The sequence below is a fragment of the Myxine glutinosa genome, chromosome 10 (genome assembly GCF_964187855.1).
Source record: "Myxine glutinosa chromosome 10, kmMyxGlut1.1, whole genome shotgun sequence".
In the NCBI taxonomy this organism is placed as follows: Eukaryota; Metazoa; Chordata; class Myxini; order Myxiniformes; family Myxinidae; genus Myxine; species Myxine glutinosa.
In genome coordinates this window covers 23,185,257-23,202,662 of record NC_136270.1, presented here as the reverse complement: position 1 = coordinate 23,202,662, position 17,406 = coordinate 23,185,257, and the positions used below count along the sequence as shown (strand labels likewise).

At 42.1% G+C, this 17,406-nt stretch overlaps 1 protein-coding gene and 1 non-coding gene across 3 annotated transcripts in view; one reads left to right on the top strand and one right to left on the bottom strand.

Moving 5' to 3' along the window:
• The window catches only part of LOC137434343 (glucagon receptor), a 156,167-nt gene extending 144,902 nt beyond the window's left edge, over positions 1-11,265 (top strand). Inside the window, exons 11-15 of one of the 2 annotated variants that reach the window (XM_068127252.2) lie at positions 4,803-4,872; positions 5,365-5,453; positions 5,831-5,969; positions 6,113-6,154; positions 10,740-11,265. In XM_068127252.2, coding sequence (XP_067983353.1) covers positions 4,803-4,872; positions 5,365-5,453; positions 5,831-5,969; positions 6,113-6,154; positions 10,740-11,054 — 655 coding nt within the window. In that variant the 3' untranslated portion in view covers positions 11,055-11,265. The remainder of the gene's footprint in view (positions 1-4,802; positions 4,873-5,364; positions 5,454-5,830; positions 5,970-6,112; positions 6,155-10,739) is intronic. The other variant, XM_078785448.1, reaches the window with a different exon arrangement.
• A 3,358-nt stretch (positions 11,266-14,623) lies between these two features.
• TRNAG-CCC (transfer RNA glycine (anticodon CCC)) lies at positions 14,624-14,694 on the bottom strand. The gene has a single exon. It is a non-coding gene; the product is annotated as a tRNA-Gly (tRNA).
• Between the last annotated feature and the right edge of the window lie 2,712 nt (positions 14,695-17,406).

Here is a 17,406-nt window from a genome sequence, read left to right as displayed (position 1 = left end):
TCAGCCTGCGCAAACCACGCAGCCGCCGGTCGTTCCCAAAACTCCGGCAGTTCGATCGAAACTGCGTTTGCCACGTTCGTTTGAAGCCCCCGAATACGTTCGGGAGCAGGTGGGGTCACCAATGTAGGTGTCGCCATGCTCGTTGGAAGCCCCCAAAAACGTTCGCAAAACTCCGGCAGGTCAATCGAAACTGCGCTTGCTATGTTCGTTTGAAGCCCCCGAATCCGTTCGGGAGCAGCCGGGGTCACCAGTTTAGGAGTTGTGGATGACGAGAAGATGAGGCCATTTCTAGGTTGTTCAAAGCTCCTTTATTCCAACGGACTGCGTAAGCGAACGGAACTCATACAGATTTTATAGCGCCAACACCCTCTTCGGAGGGCGTGGCTTCAACAACCGCACGTACATCACACCCACATCATCAAAAGCCCCACTGGCCTGTGCACATGGATTATGTCCCAATAAGGTAACCGCTACAATATATGCATTTATTTAAGCAAGGCTGTCATTCTCATTCTGGGTTAGTTTTTTTAAATTTAACTTAACTAGGGCATGCCCGTACTATATATATATCTAAAATTATATCCCCCCCCCCCCCCCCTCTATTTACATGAAATGGTTTGGTTCATGAAATGTTTTGGTCCATTCGCAACGCCAAAGCGAACGGCGAACGCTTTACATGAAATGGTTTGGTCCATGAAATGTTTTGGTCCATTCGCAACGCCAAAGCGAACGGCGAACGGCTTGCGAGTACAGTGACAATCCCCCCCCCCCCCCCTCTATTTACATGAAATGGTTTTAATTAGTTTTAAAACATAGTTTAACGCCAACATATGGCATGCCCGTACCCGTACTATCCGTAATGGCGCACGCTCTCACAGGAGCTCCGGAACGGAAGCCGGAAGGTCGCATATCGCAGGAAAGCGAAAGAATCGCAAATTAGTTTTAATTAGTTTTAAAACATAGTTTAACGCCAACATAGCGCCAACATAGTTTGCCGACGGGAAATAAATGAATACGCTCTCAAATGTGCCATCCGAGGCAGAGTCTGTTCGCCACGTTCGGCACACGTGATAGCTCGCTGCTCTCTGATTGGTTGAATCGTTTTTTGGACATAGCTCGGTAACTACTTCTGCGATTAATTTAAAACCTTGAAAAGGCACATCCTCGGGTCCCCAGCAATATACCTGGCAAGTTTCAAGTATATCGGACCGGTAGTTGTCGAGAAACAGCGGTCACAGACAAACATACATACAAACATACAAACATACAAACATACAAACATACAAACATACACACAGAGATTGCTGGAATTATAGATAGATAATCATTTTCAATTTAATTCATCCTTCCATGTGATAGGGTGTCACTCCATTGTACCTGCGATCTGTTTTTATAATTCCTCGGCCATTTCAACCAGAAGCAATCAGCTTGCTATCGCTTGCCAAGCCAGCCGTTCGTTATCACCCATTTTGTTGGAGTGCTTGCTGTGCTGCTTAAGCCGCTTCACGAGGGCTCTTCATTAATTAGTCACAAGACTGGGGAAGTTTGGGTGTGTTATAACACCCTTTTTGAATATGATTAACCACCACTTGGTGAACGTTATTCAGGCTGCTTTTGCAAGCCAAGGCGTTACAGTAGAAAGAGCTCCCTTTTTGTTTTTACGTACCCATTTTTTTATTGACCAGCATTTTTGTCCGATATGCTAATTTTTCCCTCCCTCTCCATCCCTTATCCTCCCCTTCTCCCCCCCCTATCCCTCCCTCCTCTCTTCCTCCCCCCCCCCCCCCACTCTCTTCATATTCCCATCAGGAAGCGACTCATTGTTACCCGGCGACCCCGGGTACTTTTGCTAGTTATCAATAAAAAATAATTACACAGGCGGAGGAGGTGCACCAATGGTGAAAATTTCCTGTCAATCGGACCAACGGTTGCAGAGAAAATCATATTTATTCTGTGCGGACAAACAGACAGACAAAGAGACAAACAAACCAACAGACAAACAAACAAACAGACAGACAAACAAACAGACAAACAAACAAACAGACTCAAATGCAATACCCTCTCCTCTGGCGAGGGTAACAACGCTTAGGATAATAGCATAATATTGTCACGTCCGTAGCCGATGAAAACCAGCCTTGGACAGATAGCCGAACAGTTAACTCCGAGGCGTATTTCAAAACTTGGCGGGATTATCTTTTCGCGCACGTGGGAAAGGCCCGAAGCCTTATCTGATCGGACGGCCGCCACAGGGTTTATTACTCAAACCCACAGATAAGTAAACGAACATGACACACAAAAGTAAGATGCAACAAATAATGAATTTATTAAAATTAACGTAAAGCAATAAAAGTTAATGTGAGGTAAAAATTATTTCCTAATTTGAGACGTCTCCACTCACTCATATACAAACAAGGGGAAAACGAAAGTAAAAATAAATAATTTTTCTGCCGGCCGGTAGTTAGCTCTGGTCTCAAAGAGGTGCTTGGCGTTTGTCGCCCTCAAACCACCGCGCGGGATGCGTACAAACTGGCGTGGAGTCGCGCTCCTCAACGTCCTAACGTGTGGTACCTCTCGCGGCCGGTTCTCCTGCGAGTCCCTCTGCCGTCCCAGGGAAGCACAACAAGGACCCTGTCCACCACACACGCCGATTCTCTTACTCGTGATGCCGACTGCCCCAAACCGCTCTTGCTCAGTCTTTTTCCACAAGCGCACATGAGGCAGGAAAATGTGACTGCCTGCGACCAGGCCCCAAAACGAGAGAGAGAGAGAGAGAGAGAGAGAGAGAGAGAGAGAGAGAGAGAGAGAGGAAAATAAATAAATAAATAAATAAAGCGACTGCTCGCCACGCAACCAGTTCGAGAGAGAGAGGGGGGGTGCATCCTCCCCTTTCCTTGCTGACGTCACACTCGACCAATCCCCACACCCCATCACATCAGTCCATCTCCCTGCCCAATCATCCCCTTCAGGGAGGAGCCTCACGGCCTTTTTGACGCCCCATCGAGAGTATTCGGGGGCGGGGTTTACTTGGTGATTGGCAAATTTTTGGGTCTTTTTCAGCATGACGGTGTTGTGGGTGAATGGAGCTTTTCGTTGTTCTTATCGTTGGTAATGGCGGCCCTTTTTTATTTTAATAAAACAGAAGTGAAAATCGCATGAGGCAATACATACTGGGAATTATGAATCTTACGCCCTATCGAACTAACACAAAAACCACCCTCCATGTGGTGACATGCAAAAACACTTAACCTGAACGTTTACCCTGCTGTACTGTACATCGTAGTGGGCTTCTTCTTTGCGTCACATGGTCCACGCTAAGCTAAACCATCCTACCTCTCCTAAGGTATTCCATCTCTACCCCCACAAATGTAACAATATTAATGTTATTACAGAACAATATTAATACTAATAATATCCCGTCTCCCCAAGAGGTTTTTCCTCTTTGAACTAATTCCGTGATAACGTTTATAAACATCTGATCGTGCCGTTTTCGTGGGAACACTCCTACCAGAATTCAAAATATTATCAAAAAAAAACACGTATGATTACCTTACAGTCGCTCCTGCTGTTTAACACGAAAGTGAAAAGAAGGACACCCCAGGTATGTTCAGTTACCAAGCAGCTAACTAGCGCTAGCTATGGAGTCACTTTTGAATTGAGTGCTTGCTCAAATGCTTAAACCATTTGGTGAGCGCTCTACAAGAAACTTGGTAAATTAACACACCCGATATTCTTGAGGCCCGACCATAGATCTACTGTAATCTATATACCCCAGAGAGGAATGACCTTTCCTGCCACTCCCGTCGTGAGCGGGTGTACTAGTGAATATAATGTTGTATTATGCTGTGTAAGTACTATATATACTCCTCACAATTCTATCTTAGAGTTCTACCGACAGTTCCTTGGACTTCATAGTAGGGTTTCTTCTCTGACATGAAATGTGAACTGTGGGACCTTGTAGTTGTATAGAAAGGTGTGTTTCTTTCTAAATCATGTCCAATACATTGAATTGGCCACAGGTGGACTCCAATCGAATTGTAGCGACGCCTCCAGAATGATAAAAGGAAATTGGATGCACCTGAGCTCAATTTGGAGTGTCATAGCAAAGGTGTTGAATACATATTGACTCGAGACATTTCAGCTTTTCATTTTTAATTATTTTGTAAAAGTTTCTAAAAAACAAAATTCCACTTTGACATTATATGGGGTATTATGTGTACATCAGTAACACAAAATCTCAATTTAATCCATTTTAAATTCAGGATGTAACACAACAAAATGTGAAAAAGTCAAGGGGTGTGAATACTTTCTGAAAGTACTTTATACACATGCACCCACACACACACACACACACACACACACACACACACACACACACACACACACACACACACACACACACACACACACACACACATTCACACACACCCGTCACACAGGTGCCACTGTACATCGTCATACAGGTAGATGTAAAGGTTCTCAATGTCTGGCTCTACTTTCCCTTTAATGGCCCCAATTATTTCCATATTATTGTGGGGTCATCCATGGAACTATTTTCACCCAAGTCTTTCACGAACCGGCTGGCCAGGGCTGACGCTCGACTGAAGGTCATTTGGGCAGGAATTTGTAGTGGTAGTTTATAGGGTGGTAGTTTATAGCTGTGTCGAGATTGGAACCCAGACTGGACATCTCAATGGCGAATATACATACCACCAAGCTACTTTAGGTAATACTGTACATCGGAAGAGAAATGCATCATGTTATGTCCCTTGTCATCATGTTATGTCCCTTGTATCCTCCCGCAGGTGTTGGGGCCACAACGTAAATCTTGCTTACTGGTGGATCATTCGATGTCCCATCCACCTCACCCTTCTGGTCAGTGTAATCTTTACATGCAATAATCTGTATAATGTATATTCATGAAAGGAGTAATTCACTCTAACAGATACACCAACACCTGATAGGATTTGCCATTTATGTCGATATCTCAGGTGTGATTATATCTTTATTTATTTATTAAACACCATGCGGGCGTAAATGTAAAAATGAACACTCATTTTACTCTGCGCACTTTACACATCACGTGTAGCGAGTTTCACCACGCTGTGCCTTGTATTTATTGTGATTTAAAAAATTAAGTTTCTGTACACCGCCCTTGAGGCTTGGTTTGCAAGCCACCGTCTACACTTCCAATAGGAGAGACATAATTTCTCTTTTGATTGGTAAATATTTTTGTAGCAGAAGTTAATACAATCCTTACACACTATATTTCCGCATTATATCCATTTAGTTTTGGCTATTTAGATACTTGCTACTGAATAGTTTCTTCTTCAACACTCATCATAGTTCTGCTTTTACTCTTTGCAGATCAACTTTGTGATTTTCGTTCGAATCCTCAAAATCCTGGTTTCCAAACTACGCGCCAACTTGGTGCGCTGCACTGACTACAAGTTCCGGTAAGTGCTTTGTGTCTTCATTGTCTGGGAAGATTGAGTGACGTATGTATGAACTGACAGTCGTCCAGCAGGGCAACTATTGGACGCAATAAAGAAGGTGGGTAAGAAAGGGGAATTCAAATGAGCCACCAGGAGGAGAGTTTACAGCTGGCTCAAGACTAACCAGGCCAGATGGAGAATGCAGAGGTGAGTGTGCGTACATCTATGGCCTATGCTATCCTATCAGCCCACGACATAATGATGACATTGAGTAAATAAAACCACGTTTCTCTATCCTCGATTCATCCATATACTCAGCTCCTTTGCATCTACCTGTGTGTCTACCTTACAGTGTTTAAGATAACCTCCAAGGCCTTCATGGCCGTCGTGTTCCGCAGACTTGCCAAGTCTACCATGACGCTCATACCACTGCTGGGGATCCACGAGATTGTCTTCACCTTCATCACAGATGAGCAGGCGCACGGGGCGGTTCGTTACACCAAGCTCTACCTTATTCTCTTCCTCAACTCTTTCCAGGTGTGTCGTTGGGAAGTCATGCAATGTTTACAGGTCACAAAAATAAAATAGGAAACTGCAATATCCTCATCAAATTTCCTTGAAATGATTTCTCTTGAAACCAACGATGAAAATCGTTCCTGATTTTGTTGTTCTCTCCGTAGGGTCTTCTTGTTGCAATTCTTTATTGCTTTCTCACAAAAGAGGTAGGTTCCGATTGCTGGTAATTCATCTGACTCAAAGTTTGACCCTCAATGTGTGACCTTCAATGTCCTGTTAAGAACATCCTCGACCTACTTTCATCAGACTCAAAGTTTGACCTTCAATGTGTGACCCTCAATGTCATATGTTAAGAACATCCTCGACCTACTTTCATCAGACTCAAAGTTTGACCCTCAATGTGTGACCCTCAATATCATATGTTAAGAACATCCTCGACCTACTTTCATCAAACTCAAAGTTTGACCCTCAATGTGTGACCCTCAATGTCATATGTTAAGAACATCCTCGACCTACTTTCATCAAACTCAATGTTTGACCCTCAATGTGTGACCCTCAATGTCCTGTTAAGAACATCCTCGACCTACTTTCATCAGACTCAAAGTGTGACGCTCAATGTCATGTTAAGAATGTCCTCGACCTGCTTTCATCATACTCAAAGTGTGGCCCTCAATGTGTGACCCTCAATGTAATGTTAAGAATGTTCTCGACCTACTTTCATCATACTCAAAGTGTGACCCTCAATTTGTGACGCTCAATGTCATGTTAAGAATGTTCTCGACCTACTTTCATCATACTCAAAGTGTGACTCTCAATGTGTGACCCTCAATGTCATGTTAAGAATGTTCTCGACCTGCTTTCATCATACTCAAAGTGTGACCCTCAATGTGTGACCCTCAATGTCATGTTAAGAATGTTCTCGACCTACTTTCATCATACTCAAAGTGTGACCCTCAATGTCGGACCCTCAATGTCATGTTAAGAATGTCCTCGATCTACTTTCATCAGACTCAAAGTTTGACCCTCATTGTCATGTTAAGAACATCCTCGACCTACTTTCATCAGATTCAAAGTGTGACCCTCAATGTCATGTTAAGAATGTCCTCGACCTACTTTCAGCAGATTCAAAGTTTGACCCTCATTGTCATGTTAAGAATGTCCTCGACCTACTTTCATCAGATTCAAGGTGTGACCATCAATGTCATGTTAAGAATGTCCTCGACTTATTTTCATCAGACTCAAAGTGTGACCCTCAATGTCATGTGAAGAATGTCCTCGACCTACTTTCATCAGATTCAAGGTGTGACCATGAATGTCATGTTAAGAATGTCCTCGACTTATTTTCATCAGACTCAAAGTGTGACCCTCAATGTGTGACCCTCAATGTCATGTTAAGAATGACCTCGACCTGTTTTCATCAGACTCAAAGTGTGACCCTCAATGTCATGTTAAGAATGTCCTCGACCTGTTTTCATCAGACTCAAAGTGTGACCCTCAATGTGTGACCCTCAATGTGTGACCCTCAATGTCATGTTAAGAATGACCTCAACCTACTTTCAGCAGATTCAAAGTTTGACCCTCATTGTCATGTTAAGAACACCCTCGACCTACTTTCATCAGATTCAAAGTTTGACCCTCAATGTCATGTTAAGAATGTCCTCGACCTACTTTCAGAAGATTCAAAGTTTGGCCCTCATTGTCATGTTAGGAATGTCCTCAACCTACTTTCATCAGATTCAAAGTTTGATCCTCAATGTCATGTTAAGAATGTCCTCGACCTACTTTCATCAAACTCAAAGTTTGACCCTCAATATGTGACCCTCAATGTCATATGTTAAGAACATCCTCGACCTACTTTCATCAAACTCAAAGTTTGACCCTCAATGTGTGACCCTCAATGTCATATGTTAAGAACATCCTCGACCTACTTTCATCAAACTCAATGTTTGACCCTCAATGTGTGACCCTCAATGTCCTGTTAAGAACATCCTCGACCTACTTTCATCAGACTCAAAGTGTGACGCTCAATGTCATGTTAAGAATGTCCTCGACCTGCTTTCATCATACTCAAAGTGTGGCCCTCAATGTGTGACCCTCAATGTAATGTTAAGAATGTTCTCGACCTACTTTCATCATACTCAAAGTGTGACCCTCAATTTGTGACCCTCAATGTCATGTTAAGAATGTTCTCGACCTACTTTCATCATACTCAAAGTGTGACTCTCAATGTGTGACCCTCAATGTCATGTTAAGAATGTTCTCGACCTGCTTTCATCATACTCAAAGTGTGACCCTCAATGTGTGACCCTCAATGTCATGTTAAGAATGTTCTCGACCTACTTTCATCATACTCAAAGTGTGACCCTCAATGTCGGACCCTCAATGTCATGTTAAGAATGTCCTCGATCTACTTTCATCAGACTCAAAGTTTGACCCTCATTGTCATGTTAAGAACATCCTCGGCCTACTTTCATCAGATTCAAAGTGTGACCCTCAATGTCATGTTAAGAATGTCCTCGACCTTCTTTCAGCAGATTCAAAGTTTGACCCTCATTGTCATGTTAAGAATGTCCTCGACCTACTTTCATCAGATTCAAGGTGTGACCATCAATGTCATGTTAAGAATGTCCTCGACCTATTTTCATCAGACTCAAAGTGTGACCCTCAATGTCATGTGAAGAATGTCCTCGACCTACTTCCATCAGATTCAAGGTGTGACCATGAATGTCATGTTAAGAATGTCCTCGACTTATTTTCATCAGACTCAAAGTGTGACCCTCAATGTGTGACCCTCAATGTCATGTTAAGAATGTCCTCGACCTGTTTTCATCAGACTCAAAGTGTGACCCTCAATGTCATGTTAAGAATGTCCTCGACCTGTTTTCATCAGACTCAAAGTGTGACCCTCAATGTGTGACCCTCAATGTGTGACCCTCAATGTCATGTTAAGAATGACCTCAACCTACTTTCAGCAGATTCAAAGTTTGACCCTCATTGTCATGTTAAGAACACCCTCGACCTACTTTCATCAGATTCAAAGTTTGACCCTCAATGTCATGTTAAGAATGTCCTCGACCTACTTTCAGCAGATTCAAAGTTTGACCCTCATTGTCATGTTAAGAATGTCCTCAACCTACTTTCATCAGATTCAAAGTTTGATCCTCAATGTCATGTTAAGAATGTCCTCGACCTACTTTCATCAGATTCAAAGTTTGACCCTCAATGTCATGTTAAGGACACCCTCGACCTGCTTTCATCATACTCAAAGTGTGACCCTCAATGTGTGACCCTCAATGTCATGTAAAGAATGTTCTCGACATACTTTCATCATACTCAAAGTGTGACCCTCAATGTGTGATCCTCAATATCATGTAAAGAATGTTCTCGACCGACTTTCATCATACTCAAAGTGTGATCCTCAATGTGTGACCCTCAATGTCATGTTAAGAATGCCCTCGACGTACTTTCATCAGATTCAAAGTGTGACCCTCAATGTCATGTTAAGAACACCCTCGACCTACTTTCATCAGATTCAAACTTTGACCCTCAATGTCATGTTAAGAATGCCCTCGACATACTTTCATCATGCTCAAAGTTTGACCCTCAATGTCATGCTAAGAATGTCCTCGACCTACTTTCATCAGACTCAAAGTGTGACCATCATTGTCATGTTAAGACACCTTCGACATACTTTCATCAGATTCAATGTGTGACCCTCAATGTCATGTTAAGAATGCCCTCGATGTACTTTCATCAGATTCAATGTATGACCCTCATTGTCGTGTTAAGAACACCCTCGACATACTTTCATCAGGCTCAAAGTGTGACCCTCAATGTGTGACCCTCAATGTCATGTAAAGAATGTTCTCGACCGACTTTCATCATACTCAAAGTGTGATCCTCAATGTGTGATCCTCAATGTCATGTTAAGAATGCCCTCGATGTACTTTCATCAGATTCAAAGTGTGACCCTCACTGTCATGTTAAGAACACCCTCGACCTACTTTCATCAGATTCAAACTTTGACCCTCAATGTCATCTTAAGAATGCCCTCGACATACTTTCATCATGCTCAAAGTTTGACCCTCAATGTCATGTTAAGAATGTCCTCGACCTACTTTCATCAGACTCAAAGTGTGACCATCATTGTCATGTTAAGACACCCTCGACATACTTTCATCAGATTCAATGTGTGACCCTCAATGTCATGTTAAGAATGCCCTCGACGTACTTTCATCAGATTCAATGTGTGACCCTCATTGTCGTGTTAAGAACACCCTCGACATACTTTCATCAGACTCAAAGTTTGATCTTCATTGTCATGTTGAGAATGTCCTCGACCTATTTTCATCAGACTCAAAGTGTGACCATCATTGTCATGTTAAGAACACCCTCGACCTATTTTCATCACACTCAATGTGTGACCGTCAATGTCATGTTAAGAATGCCCTCGACCTACTTTCATCACACTCAATGTGTGACCGTCATTGTCATGTTAAGAATGTCCTCGACCTACTTTCATCACACTCAATGTGTGACCCTCAATGTCATGTTAAGAATGCCCTCGACCTACTTTCATCAGATTCAATGTGTGACCCTCAATGTCATGTTAAGAATGCCCTCGACCTACTTTCATCAGATTCAATGTGTGACCGTCATTGTCATGTTAAGAACACCCTCGACCTACTTTCATCAGACTCAAAGTTTGATCCTCATTGTCATGTTAAGAATGTCCTCGACCTATTTTCATCAGACTCAAAGTGTGACCCCAGAATGGTCCGTGCTGTGCAGGTGCGGGCCGAAGTGCGAAGGCAATGGAACTGGAGTCGTCACACCTTTGATCTTGGAGCTCGGATTAGTCACCCAGGACTCTTCCTCGCACGTCATCCCAGCAAGTCACGGATCCCGTCGCATTCCCACCCCGCTGTTCAGAGATCCTCGAGTTCCAACTGTTCTGTGGTCAATATGGTTAGCACAAGGACAAGTTTGCCATTGTTCCTCGATGGCTCGTCCACTTGCTCTATAAACCACCCTTTACCTGCACAAGATGAAGAGTGCATTGGGTTAGACAACCGAATGGGCAGGGAGGAATGGAATGAGTTCTAAAGCCAAAATAACAATGATTTAAACAAGTGCACCAGGTTTGTTGAATTAAGTTTAAAATACCAGCTGTTGATTGGTTATTTTTTTTAAAGTAATTTTGTTCGTCAAAGCTCCACAGACACAGAAAATATTGTTTGGTTTAATTAATAGATATTGCTTCACAATTAACACTTAACCATTGTTGTTTTTTTGAATAAATATCTTGGAAGGAAGATATTCATGTTGTTGTGTGTCCTTTTACGCTCGAACGGTCCCACCTCGCAAAAATGGCGATTTGATTACCCACGTGACCCGTTACGTCATCTCGAGAACTTTTTTTGCTGCATGTAGTTTTTATAATGATTTTGACTATCAGAGGATTCTTGATCAGAAAAATCTTCGTCAAATTCACTTTCTGACGAGTCTGAAGCGAGTTGTGTGGCTGCGTACTGAGACAACCTTGCCTGTGATTACGTCACGCAGATGACGTCATGACCATCGGAATTTTTAGGAGCTGTACCCGACGGGTTTGCTTTTTTTAGTGTAATACGTCAAAAAATTATTATACTTGAAAACCACGTTCATTACTTGCGAAAATCAAAGATTTTTCAAGTATATTGGTTGGTCTTGTGCATTATTCTGTATGTCTGTCTCTCTGTCTCTGTCTGTCAATCGCCTACAAGTCATAATTTTAAAACAATCTTCTAAAAACCTCACCAAATGGTGGAGTTGGTCATAAGGAAGAAGCCTATTGATTTTAAGGTCAAAAGGTGAATAGGTCAACATAGGACAAGGGTCAACAACATTGTCAAATTTCTGAAACTAGTAAACTGGCTCACTACGGGAGCGGAAAAAAGGGTCAGTCCTCTTTGGGATATGTAGATTACAGTGGATCTATGGTCGGATCTCAAGAACATTGGGTGTGTGTTCATTTACCAAGTTTCTTGTGGAGAGATCGCCAAGTGGTTTAAGCATTTGAGCAAGCACTCCATTCAAAACCGTTAAGGAACGGCTGGCTTGGCAAGCGCTAGCTAGCTGCTTGGTAAATGAGCACAACCCGAGCTTCTCCCTTTCAGTTTCGTATGAAACAGCAGGAGCAAGTTTCAAATGTTCGCTATGAAAAATGCCACGGTAGCGGCAGAAAGGGCCATGTTATTAACCCAACATTTGTAGGTTATATAGAGTACAGTAGATCTTGGCTCAGTTCTGTAAGTAAACCTTACTTCACGGATGTCGGGATTCCTCCAAATTTATTCAGTTAGTGTTATAAAGAGCATTAGCGACTGTTTAAAAAGCTAGGCATACGTGTTTGTGGTTTATAATATTTTTACTTCCTGTAGAAGCCATTGCTCCCACGGAAACACCATAAAACTATAAGCTCTTTAAAGACATTATCACTGCAGGTAAAACGCCTTGGGGACGTGGGACATTATCAGTATTAATATTGTTTTGTAATAACATCAACAATATGCGATTATCATTAATTTTGTTATTAAAAGCGTCTTTGGAAAAATGCCACGATAAATCTTCCTTGGACAAATGCCACGATAAAGCTAATTTAACATTGATATACACCTCAACACGCAACGCCATGACGGCAATGGCGGGGAAAACCCGCTCGGGGGAGAAAACCCCCTTGGGGAGGGGGGCAAATGAATGCGCTACAACCTTCATTATGTAACCCTTGGTCATGCTGTCAAGTTTGGTTGAGATTGGATAAGGAACGATGGAATGTATTGGCATCAAAATTTCATCAGACAGACGGACAGACAGACACGAAATGGCGTATTTTAGTATGATCCTCAATTTTCATTCTGATTTACTTGAAATTTAAAGAGGATTTGCATATCAGGTCACTGAATTCATCCACTAATTATATGAGGTCAATATGGCTAATTATTTTTGAGGTCAATATGGCTAATTATTTTTGAGGTCAATAAGGGACAAAAGGTCAACATAGGCCAAAGGTCAACAACTTAGGTGAAGCTTCTAAAATCCTCAATGTTCATACAATTGACTTGGAATTTTAAGAGGATTTGCATATCTGGTCACTGAATTCAACCACCAATTACTTTTTGAGGTCAAAATAAGCCAAAGGTCAACAACTTATTTCAGGGATTTCGCAAGTATCTTGCTATGCACGACATATTTCTTGTTTCTTTGTTTATTGCTTTAAAATCAATATAATCACAACAAAAACTAGAACGGCACTCAGTAGAGAGCATACCTCCGCCAGGTGAACAGTCTACGTTTTGTATGCCAGGGTCGACCAGAAAATCGCAATACAGAATCACATTAAATCAAATTCATCCGTCCACAACTTTTTGAGATATCCTGCTTTGTATCATTTTTGACTCCATCTCCCAATGGTGAAGAATCACTTAAAAAATTCTTCTTGCCGGATCCGGATCCGGTTCTTCACCAAAATTGAATCGATTCTTCCTTGTCACACACACAACCTGTCCACCAAGTTTCATCCAAATATGTCCCTAACCTTTTGAGCCATCCTGCTGTGTATCGTTTTTGGCCCTATCCTCACCCTAATGGTGAAGAATCACTTAAAGATTAAATAATTCTCATATCCGAATCCATGTTCAGATCTTCACCAAAATCTAATCATTTCGTCCTTGTAACACACCCAACCTCTCCACCTAATTTCGTTCAAATCCGTCCATAACTTTTTGAGATATCCTGCTATGTATCGTTTTGGCCCTAACTCCCATTGGTGAAGAATCACGTAAAAATTAAATAATTCTCATATCCGAATCCATATTCAGATCTTCACCAAAATCTAATCATTTCGTCCTTGTAACACACCCAACCTCTCCACCAAATTTCGTCTGAATCCATCCACAACTTTTTGAGATATCTTGTTCACAAACAAACGGATAGACAGACAGACAGGGGTGAAAACATAACCTCCATCTACCTTTGGTGGCGGAGGTAAATATATATATTTGCGTCTGGGAAACTTTAAACTCGTTTATGAAAGTTTACAAAAGTGTGTTCTTGCGGATGAAGTCGTTGTGCTCCGTTCGTGGTGGTGCTCTTATGGCGTTCCTCCTGAAACGGTCTTACCATTGCTATTGGAAACTTGTAGCCAGGACTCAGGGGAGGCTTTTGGAATTGGGACCTGGCGACGGCACACTTCTCTTTTGGAAAGGTGCCGTGAGGTCTTTAATATCCACGGGTGAACGGATACGGGACATTCGGCCAAAGGCATACTCACCGATGCAGCACCCTTCCTACGAAAACACCAGGATGGCAGTTTATAGTTGAGCGCAGACCAGTCAGCTGAAAGCGTAAATGCGCCGCCTATTTAAAGTGTTTAAAGGGAATTTGAACATGGAAGTGCTTTTGATGGTTTTAAACTCAAAAAGAGATATTTTGTACAAACGTTGCGCCACCTGTTGGACGTAAACGCTACAGTTCGATTATAACGAAAATGCAAAACAGTACAATAAGTACAGTGTTAAACCAGGATACACGTTCGAGTCCGTAGGATCAAAAATGTACACAAACAAGGCTCGTTTATCGATCTGTTGGTGTTTCGATCCACGGATCGTTGACAAGGAACGAATTTCAAAAAACATTGCGCTGCCCGGGAATCGAACCCGGGTCGCAAGAATGGGAATCTTGCATGATACCACTACACCAGCAGCGCTAGCGTGGCTTACTCAGCTTTCAAAAGCCTTTTGGTTGCTTTTTACATTTGTTTCAGAGACAGGGAAGTTCTCCTCGGTCTTAAAGTATCCACCTTCGTGTGAGTGTATGTATATGTGTGTCTGTATATGTGTGTATGTGCATGTGTCTGTGCGTGTGTGTTTATGTGTGTTTGTGCGTGTGTCTGTGTTTGTACGTGTGTCTGTGTGTGTGTATATGGTGTGTGTGTGTACATGTGTCTGTGTGTATGTGTCTGTGTGTGTGTGTGTGTGTGTGTGTGTGTGTGTACATGTGTCTGTGTGTATGTGTCTGTGTGTGTGTGTATGTATGTTTGTACGTGTGTGTGTGTGTGTGTGTACATGTGTCTGTGTGTGTATGTGTCTGTGTGTTTGTGTGTGTGTGTATGTGTGTGTGCGTGTGTGTGTGTGCGTGCGTGTGTGCGTGTGTGTGTATGTGCCTGTGTCTGTGTTGTTGTGTCTGTGTATGTGTATTTATGTGTGTGTGTGTGTGTGTGTGTGTGTGTGTGTGTGTATATGTATATGTATGTGTGTGTGTGTGTGTGTGTGTGTGTGTGTGTGTGTGTGTATATGTATGTGTGTTTGTGTGTGTGTGTGTGTGTGTGTGTCGTTGGTTGTTTTCTCCATAATTTGGGTTTCAAGGTCTCTTTTCAGGATCGTCACTGAGCCACCCACGTACAGCCTCCACCTGTAGTTGATTTGAGGTAATGTTCCCAGGGATGCTTTTTATGATCTCTGCAAGGTTCTCCTTTATCATTCCCATTGCCCCAATTATCTCTGGTACAATTTCGGTGCTCTTCAGCTTCCAGAATCTTTTCACTTCATTCTTGAGATCTTGGTACTTGTTAATTTTCTTGATTTCTGCATTATTTAGGCCAAAATCGCTGGGTACTGATATTTCAATCAGCAATACCGTCTTTTCCATTTTGTTCCTGAGTACTATGTCCAGTCACAGTGCTTTGTTTTCTGTGTTCATGCTGGATGGGATCATCAGGTCATACCTGAGCATTATATCCTTGTTTTCATGACTGTTTTTGGTTCATGTTTCCATGAGTTTTGTGGAACTGAGATATTGAAATTTCTGCAGATATTTCAGTGGATTACTCTACATACCTTGTTGTGCCTTTGGGTGTACAGCTGCTCTGACCTGAGTGTTTTACATCCCGATAGGAGGTGACCCGTGTTTTTGTTTCTACATTGCAAAACCTACATTTGTCCAATTGACTCAGTCCTGCCATCTTTTGAAAGCCATTAATGTAGTGTCCTTGGTCTTGGGCATTTATAATGATTCGTTCTCCGTCCCAGTTGAGCTGACCTCCTCTTCGCCATTCCAGTGATCCTTCTTTGTCTATCCCCAATCTGTCCAACTCTTTTTTACATTTCCCTGCTCTTTTGTCAGGGTTTGCATATTGGGTCATTGAAGCATATTGCTTTTGAGGTCAAAAGGTAAGGATCGCCTCAAATCACAAGGTGTTTTGTATTTTTAGCCTCTCCAGAGGAGAGGGTATTGCATTTGAGTCCATTTGTCTGTCTGTTTGTTTGTCCGCACAGAATAAAAATGATTTTCTCTGCAACCGTTGGTCCGATTCACAGGAACTTTTCATCACAGGTGCAACTCCACCTGTATCAATTTTTTAATGATAATGATGACGTCATCGGTCACGTGGTTCGACCGCCATCTTGGAAAAACTGATAAATTTTGCACTTCTATATCTCCGAAAGCGCTGCATAGAAAAAATTGAGACATGGCTCATTGTAAAGAACTCTCCATGGGGAATATAATATGTTTATGATTATGTCATAGGTGCCTCCATTATGACGTCAGAATTCGACAAGTACAAAACTTCATCCGATCAAGATGAAATTTCTTGAGCATCATCTAGGGATAAATTGGTGCAGAGAAAAAAGATTATGTCATCGGTCACGTGGTTTGGCCCCCATATTTGTTTTACTAAGTAAAAAGCCTTAAAAACCACTGAAAACACGTCCTGGCGAGAGTTCTTGTTTTTGCTGTTTTTGTCATGTTTAGCATATGGAAGAAGTCTGAATAAAAAGTGGATGCAGACAGGCTTTGCATTTTCAGATGCTTTCTAGTTTAGGTTTTAAATGATCAGTGGTTATGTGTAATTTAGGTTTGTAATAACGTTTCAAACTAGCCTTGGTGGTATAATTGGTTAGAGTGTCTGGTCTGAGTTTGAGAGGTCAGGGTTCAAATGGCAGTGGTTCAAACCTGAGTCCAGGTCATAGCAAGGACTTTAAAAATGATACGTGCTGCTTATGATTGGCGAAAGGCCATGTTTATCATCTCCTGAACAAGCTTCGACACCTGATCTATTGTTTTTATTCAGAAACCACACACTTACTCTAAACATGTATTAATGGTATAACTAGTCTATTTTACATCCATTACCCACGAACACTGTTCCCGCAACATTTCCCCCCTCTTTATCCGAGGTCCGTACCAGACCTGGGTAGACAGTGTTGTTATTGGTTCCTTATTGCGCACAAGCTTTTTCACATCTTATTGATCGGTGATGGGAGATTCTGGATGTATCCACCTTCTGGCCGTCCACCTTTGCAACTGTGAATTGAACTGAACCAGTTGGTGAATCGAACTCAGACTTTGACAAAAAAAAACCTTTCTCCAACCATGAACGCCACGTGGTGTGTATAATACTGTTAAAGGTGACCTTAAA